The 7493-nt window shown below is 47.1% G+C and overlaps 4 protein-coding genes across 4 annotated transcripts in view; 2 read left to right on the forward strand and 2 right to left on the reverse strand.

Annotated features, from left to right (window-relative positions):
* MGYG_08925 (hypothetical protein) overlaps positions 1 to 1809 on the reverse strand; it is a gene marked incomplete at both ends in the record, with an annotated part of 2641 nt that extends 832 nt beyond the window's left edge. The window contains 3 exons of the mRNA XM_003177151.1: positions 1037 to 1305; positions 1361 to 1608; positions 1669 to 1809. Of these exons, the coding sequence (XP_003177199.1) occupies positions 1037 to 1305; positions 1361 to 1608; positions 1669 to 1809 (658 nt within the window). The remainder of the gene's footprint in view (positions 1 to 1036; positions 1306 to 1360; positions 1609 to 1668) is intronic.
* A 246-nt stretch (positions 1810 to 2055) lies between these two features.
* Positions 2056 to 4590, forward strand: MGYG_01283 (DNA ligase; the record flags this gene model as incomplete). The annotated part of the gene is made up of 1 exon (XM_003177152.1): positions 2056 to 4590. One exon carries the CDS (start codon positions 2056 to 2058, stop codon positions 4588 to 4590), a length of 2535 nt encoding a protein of 844 aa, XP_003177200.1.
* Positions 4591 to 4926: 336 nt separating this feature from the next.
* On the forward strand, positions 4927 to 5649 carry MGYG_01284 (SNO4; the record flags this gene model as incomplete). Its single annotated transcript, XM_003177153.1, has 1 exon — positions 4927 to 5649. The coding sequence occupies one exon, from the start codon at positions 4927 to 4929 to the stop codon at positions 5647 to 5649; it is 723 nt and encodes a 240-aa protein (XP_003177201.1).
* Positions 5650 to 5969: 320 nt separating this feature from the next.
* MGYG_01285 (glutamine amidotransferase subunit pdxT) lies at positions 5970 to 7087 on the reverse strand (the record flags this gene model as incomplete). The annotated part of the gene is made up of 4 exons (XM_003177154.1): positions 5970 to 6191; positions 6278 to 6703; positions 6805 to 6881; positions 7018 to 7087. The coding sequence occupies 4 exons, from the start codon at positions 7085 to 7087 to the stop codon at positions 5970 to 5972; spliced, it is 795 nt and encodes a 264-aa protein (XP_003177202.1).
* Between the last annotated feature and the right edge of the window lie 406 nt (positions 7088 to 7493).

Below are 7493 nucleotides of genomic sequence, written 5' to 3' on the forward strand. Positions count from 1 at the left end.
TTTCAGAATAGTCTACTCTTAGACCTGGAACTCCGTCCGAAATTTGGCTGGCCGGCTGAAGATCCCTGTAACTGTGCGTCCCTATGGTGGATGTCATAGCAAGATATGCTTCTAGCCCAGAGTGCAGCCTTTCGTGGAATAAGTCGAATATGGTGATTTGAATATCGATTAAAAATCGGAGTTTCTGGCTAAAAGACGACAACGGCCGGTAAAGCTCCGTGACATTCTCCAGAAGGTCATTAACGTGCAGAGCCGCCTTTGTTGGCTTAGTTGCTGTCGGTGCCACTCCATCATAGTCGATTTCACCACCATCTTCAGCATCAATGATATTTTGGTACCTTGCCAAGGCGAAATTCTTCTCTACCTGTAGCCATTCAGAGAACCAATTCTCTTTCGATAATAATTCCCAGGTTAATCCTTTCCAAACATTCTCTTGTGACGAATTAGACAGGTAAGACCAGGATAATCTGAGCTCACTATCGAAATTCATCAATTCGTGAATCAAATGGCTGAAAGCTTGGGGGTGTTTAGATACTGTCGGCAGCAGAGTCAAAATTTTCTGCCGAACCATTGGCAAAAGGGAGGATATAAAAGACGAGACGGCATCCGAATATAAGGATTGGAGCATTGGATAGCCATCGGGGGCTCTTCTATGCAATATAGGTTGTAAATTTGTAGAAAAGAATTCAGCGTGGGTATTGATCAAATCTAATGTATGGGACATGAAGTATTCCGGCTTAGGGAAGATTAGTAAAAAATTAACTCCGTCGTCCATTCCGGGAATTTGAGCTTACCTTGTCTAGCCTATTTGTAGGCCTGTCGCCACTGAAGTGATATTTGAAGCGAAGCTCCAGGGGCCTAGACATGACTTCTAATGGGAGTAAAATTGGCAACTCAGACGGGTCTTCAAATTTCTTTGTAATTGTGCCACTCATAAGGTCACTAAGGCGATTAGATTTCCAGCACATTCTCGGGTTAAAGGGCTGGTGTGTATGTACTCACGGTTCCTGAAACTCTAGGAGTATATCACACCAACGCATCCATTCGTCAATCAATGACTCCGCAGGGAGTTCCTTCATAGGCCACTTCATTTTGTCCAGGATACTTTGCAGTTCCTCCGTATATTCCACGCGAATGGAATCCTTTAAAATATCTGAGACTTTCGTCACATAGTCAAGGAGGTACGGAGTAGCCCCTTCAACAATCTCTTGGCTGGATGATATAGATGTTTCGATCGAACGAAGCTGCGCATAGGATCGTAGGGCATCATGTGGGGATGATTTCATGGTCTTCATTGCATCGTTACTATAAATATGTTAATTTTGTGCCTTAAAATTGTGATTCTATGAGGAATACATACTTCAGTTGATCAATGTTGCTTAGTAGTTCTAAATAGCCTTGGGACACATCAAGCCTCTGCAATCTAGCAATACTATCTTCAAATTTGCGAACAGCTTCATCACTGTGTTCCGACTGCGTTACAACCAGTAAACGATGGTCTATATCAGTCTGGTGTTGTTTGAATGCCTCCGCCTCCTTTCGAACTGCCTCAGCATGTTCATTTGAAGCTTTAGTAGCATTTTTGAGGATCTCCTCAGCCTCCAGTAGCTATAAAATGCCATAACATTAGTCAGGAAAGGTTTTCAATCAATATAGAGGGTCTATCACCTGCTGCCTCTGGATTTCTTGCTGCTCCTGGAGGCTCTGAAGAAGCGTATCCAGGCTCTGGAGGTCTTCAATGCTCTGGATCTTATCATTCACAAAGTCAACAAGTCTTGTCGCATCTTCCGCTGATAAGCTACCCGCCATAGTTTCTGTACGGGCATACCCCCACACCAAAGCCAAGTAGTATGCTGATTGATAGCTACTATGGTGTTAATAAACCGGTCAGTGAGCTTAGATGTGGAGGAAACAAAACTGTGGTCTCTTGACGTCGTTGGCCCGCGGCCTTGGCATCAACAACACCTTAACTATTTTTAATCAAGCGCAACTTCAGCCTCTGTATTGATACCATTCACCCAGGAGAGCCAAATTCAGGATGCAAGAGCAATAATAATGACCAGTCCGCTGAAAAAGAAGAGAAAAGTTGATTCGACTGTGCCACCACAGAATACTCGGAGCATTGCTTCATATTTTGGTGCTGCGGGAAAAAAAATTCCACCGCAAATTCCTAGCACTGAGCATGCTCAGCTTACGGATGAGCAGCTGGCTCGGAAGCTTCAAACGGAATGGAATCAACAGGGCCAGGATGAGTCTAAATATTCTAGTCCTAGTAATATAACAACGGAAAACCTGCAGCAGGAAAAACCCCGGGTGCCTGATGGAGGAGCTGATTCTATCCCAAGCACCGACAATACCGGTATACCTAATACCCCAACTCTTATATCCAGCAAAGAGAATAAGCCCAAGGGGATATTAGCTTTACAGAGCTCCTCAGCGGCGGAAGATACTATATCATTTTCGCTGCCTTTTGATCTCAGTCCGTTGGAATTCGATCCGCATGAGCAAAAGGAAAACCTCCAAGCACATTGGGAGGCGGAAGGCGGGAAAGCATCATATGCCATTTTGGCTCGCGCCTTTTCCCTTGTCAATGGCACACAGAGTAGGATCAAAATAGTCGATATACTTGTGAATGTTCTCAGGCTTATTATCGTGGGTGACCCTCAGAGCCTACTGCCTGCGGTATGGTTGGCAACAAATGCATTTGCTCCACCATATGTACCAATTGAATTGGGTCTAGGAGGGTCTGCCATATCCAAAGCTTTGAAAAAGGCTTACGGATTGGATAACCAAGGCCTCAAATCACTATACAATAAACATGGCGACGCTGGTGATGTGGCCTTTGAGGCAAAGAAAAAACAGTCATTCACGCTAAGACGACCAAAACCGTTGACTATCAGAAGCGTATATGACGCCTTAATGAAGATTGCAAACAGTAAAGGCACCGGAAGCCAGGAGGCAAAGCAGAGAATTGTTGAGAAGTTACTCCAGGATACTCGAGGTGCAGAGGAGAGTCGATACATCGTCCGTACGCTTGTTCAGCATCTCCGGATTGGTGCTGTTAAAACGACGATTTTGATTGCACTTGCAAGAGCGTTTCTTTACTCAAAGCCACCAACAGCCACTTTTTCCATACGTTCGCGCGCAGAGTTTACGAGCTTGAGTAAAGAGGAGCTATCAAGTATCTACTCTCAGGCGGAAGAGACTATCAAAACTTGCTATGCACGGCATCCCAACTACAACATGATTGTTCCGTGCCTATTGGAAAATGGAGTTTCTGCTGAACTTCTTACAAAGTGCGGGATCACGTTGCACATCCCTTTATTGCCTATGCTGGGTAGCATTACCAGGGACCTTCCGCAAATGTTAACTAGGCTACATGGCCGATCATTTACCTGCGAGTACAAGTATGATGGACAAAGAGCACAGGTACATTGTGACGCATTGGGGAAAGTCTCCATTTTCTCTCGCCATCTAGAACTCATGACAGACAAATACCCAGATTTAGTGTCTCTTGTTCCTCAGATTCGATCGGGGGCGGTCTCTAGCTTTATCCTGGAAGGTGAAGTGGTTGCTGTTAACAACGAAACTGGGGAGCTACTTCCTTTCCAAACACTCACTAATCGGGCGAAGAAAAATGTGGAAATAGGTGATATCAAAGTCAATGTCTGTTTATTTTCATTTGACTTGATGTACCTGAATGGACAATCACTGCTGGAAAGGCCGTTTCGGGAAAGACGTGAGTTTTTAAGGAGCTTGTTTATTGAAATCCCGAATCGATTCACATGGGTAAAGAGTATCGATGCTTTCCCATCCGATTCGGATGCTGCCCTAAACTTTTTTAATGATGCCCTTCAAGCAAAATGCGAGGGCATAATGGTGAAAGTTCTAGATGATAAGCCAGTTGAGAGCTTAATACAGGCAGAAGGAGCTGCCACAGTCCCTGATAATGCCGAAATATTATCCTTGGAAACGGATCAGCCCCAGGCGTCTACAGATACTGTTGCGAAGCAACGAGGGGGCCGAAAACGACCACTTCTATCAACATACGAGCCTGACAAACGACTCGAATCCTGGCTCAAGGTGAAGAAGGATTATAGTGCTTCGTCGGAGACTTTAGACTTGATTCCCATTGGGGCATGGCATGGCCAAGGTCGAAAGGCTAAATGGTGGTCACCAATACTCCTTGCCGTACGAAATCCTGAAACTGGCTCTCTCGAGGCTGTTACCAAGTGTATGTCCGGCTTCTCGGATAAATTTTATGAAGCGAGTAAGGAGAAGTACGCGGAAGGCGGAGATAATATAATCTCACGCCCAAACTACGTGGAGTACTCTGGCGAGCCAGAAGTTTGGTTTCAGCCGCAGGAGGTCTGGGAGATGGCATTTGCAGATATCACGCTGAGTCCCACGTACACTGCGGCTATAGGACTGGTTAGTGATGAGCGTGGCCTGAGTCTTCGATTCCCAAGATTCTTGAGAGTGAGAGAGGATAAGAGCATTGACGAAGCTAGCACATCCGGCTATATTGCTCACCTTTGGGATAAGCAGGCGGAGAAAGTAAAGGTGGCGGAGCCTGGACCTGAAGACTAAACTTGACAGACACCCTGACAAAGTCAATCGTATACACCTATCACTATACATACACTTTTCCACACAAGCAACGCACCCACTGGAAGGGTGACTGGAATGTCGAATGTTGATACAGACGTATCTAGATCTAACGCCTATTACGTCATATGGGGAGTAAACAAGCGAGACCATGAGCATAACAGCAAACAATCCGTCCCATAATGATTGGTGATTGCCACTGCTCCGTCATTAGTCTCCGTGGGGAGGGCATTCGAGATAAATGGTGTCTTGTGCCCATTCCCAGGAAAACGAAACGATCAATACAAACAACTTAACCGGATTCTGAAACGATACAATATGCCTTTGCCACGGAAAGCTTTGATCGCTGTTACCAGCGCCAACCCTCACTTCTACCCTGACGGGAAGAAGACGGGGTTGTTCTTCTCTGAAGCATTACATCCCTTTGACGAGCTTCAGGCAGCCGGCTTCCATGTCGACATTGCCTCAGAAACAGGGACCTACGCCTTCGATGAACATTCATTGGAGAAAAAGTATCTAAATCGAGAGGATGAGGAGGTGATGCGGAACAGCAATGATCCATTCAACAAGAAATTAAATAGCCAGATGTTCAAGGCCGGTGACCTGTCCCCGCATGAATACGGTTTATTCTATGCTGCCGGTGGCCATGGAGCATGCTATGATTTCCCGAACGCAAAACACCTGCAGGCAATTGCCTCGGACATTTACAACCGTGGCGGTGTTGTGGCAGCCGTGTGCCATGGCCCAGCAATACTGGGCGGCATCAGGGGTCCCGACGACGAGCCGGTGGTGAAGGATAAGACTGTAACTGGCTTCACTACCGAGGGTGAGCTTGAACTTAAGGTGATTGACCAGATGAGGCAAGACAACGTGCATACGATTGAGGACTGTTTGAAGCCATCGGGTGCTCGCTACGAAGCTCCGCCTACTGCGTTTGAGAACTTTGAGAAAATCGACGGCCGGATTATTACTGGAGCGAACCCTGCTAGTGCAAGGGATACGGCGAGAGACGCTATAAAAGTGTTTGATGGGCTGGAATAAGCGGCCGCTTGAAAACTTCAGCTCACCCGCTAAAAGTTGGATTGCTGCTGCAACAATCTCCTCTCACTCACTCACTTGAGTTGGACTCTTTCGGTTGAATATCTGTCAAAAAATTGTATTGCTACTATGAGCTAGCATGCTCCTTCCACAATATAGCTCTTTTGGCTGAACCACCCGTTCTTGTCGTTGACTATACGTTTGATATATCAACTTCAGTTTCCCAACAGAAGCTTGGCCGTAAATGCATATCTATGTAAACCAAGTGCCATCTACAGCCCAATGGTTTCTTCTAGCTGGTCTTCCAAAGGATGAGTGAATGGCTATGCAGAAAACTCCCAGTTCTCGGGGAACCAGCCAAACTGGATATCAGGGTTACCCTTGAAGATATCATCATAGTGCTGGATGGTAGTCTCGGGGCGTTCCTTCTGGAGATAATACCCATGAACGATCTCCTTGATCTTCGGATGGGACCACATACGCTTCATCCACTCAAGAGCTTCCGGCGTAGCACCGGTGAGAGGCAGATTATAAGTTCGGAAACGCTACCACAAAAAGCAGTCAGCCAGCCTCACCAAAGCAGCAAATATTAAAACTAAAAACAAGAGAGATGAAAGATGAATAAACTCACCCACAAGACAGGCCAGAAGAAGGCATCTGCAATGCTGAACTCTCCGAACAAGAAGCCCTCATCTTTACCTTCCTGCCCGAGCTCGGCAAGCCTGGCAGTCGTGAATCGTCTGCTCTCACCCCAGAGCTTCAGACAATTCTCCACCTCTCTGGCCGCCCCGTCATACAGAGGTATGGCACCGGTGTACTTTGCCAGGGAATTGGTGGGGTATGAAGCACGTAGCACGGTGCAGAGGCCAGAGTGCATCTGTGCAACTGCGGTGCGAGCCTGGGCGCGCAACGCAGCGTCCCTGGGCCAGAGGGGCAGATGAGGGAACGCCTCAGCGAGGTATTCGCATATGGCGAGGGAGTCGTTTATTTGGAACTGGGGGCCGAGAGAGGGGACTTCTAGAGCCGGCACCAGTTTGGATTTCGATAGTTTGGTGGACTAGAGTAACGAGTGAGACGGGGGATACCTCTGTAACTGGAGCCATAACATGTGGATGTATATGGGCCCTTGGTAGGCAGGCAGGTAGAGAGGGAGGGTACCTCTGGCAGAGAAAGCAGTACTGCCTCGTGGGGGATGCGGTAGTAGTCCAGCAGAACAGCTACACGAGCAGTCCAGCCTAAGCCGCAAAGTTAGCCAAGTAAGTAACTAGTTTAGTTAAACTGAATAACTAGCTGGCTAGTTATCCGAACTAGTTTATTTGATCTTCTTTCCATATTTGCAAAATAATAACCATCAAGAAAAGAAAAGCATACTGGAGTAGCGGGTATAAGCTCCGATGAGCTTGAGCTTGAGCTGGTTCTGGTTCTGGTTCTGGTTGTCCATGACGAGGCGCTGGTTGAACTGTAACTCTAGGTAATTCACTAGTAGCTGGACTCTCTGTGCAAGCGCGGGAGATGGAGCTGTGCTACGACCAACTTCCGGAGCGAGGGGCAGGGTAGGTAGCACGCTATTTATATTAATATCCCGGGCATGAGTCAGTCCTGTGCTCGTACTCCCGCCGATGGTTGTAGATAGATATACCTAGTCTAGTATACGTCGTAACAGGCGAGTTGATAGACTCCACATGGATCGTGGCCTGGCCTGTCCAATGGTGCGTGTTGTCTCGGTGGGGTGAAGCTGCGGTTCATCTCGTATCGAGAGCGATGCTGACAAACTCGATATCTTCATGCCTACTTAGTACGTCTGCAAGCAAAAGTCCGTCCCGTCTTCGGCGGTCGAGCAGCTTCAG

This window comes from Nannizzia gypsea, genomic scaffold (genome assembly GCF_000150975.2).
Source record: "Nannizzia gypsea CBS 118893 supercont1.1 genomic scaffold, whole genome shotgun sequence".
In the NCBI taxonomy this organism is placed as follows: Eukaryota; Fungi; Ascomycota; class Eurotiomycetes; order Onygenales; family Arthrodermataceae; genus Nannizzia; species Nannizzia gypsea.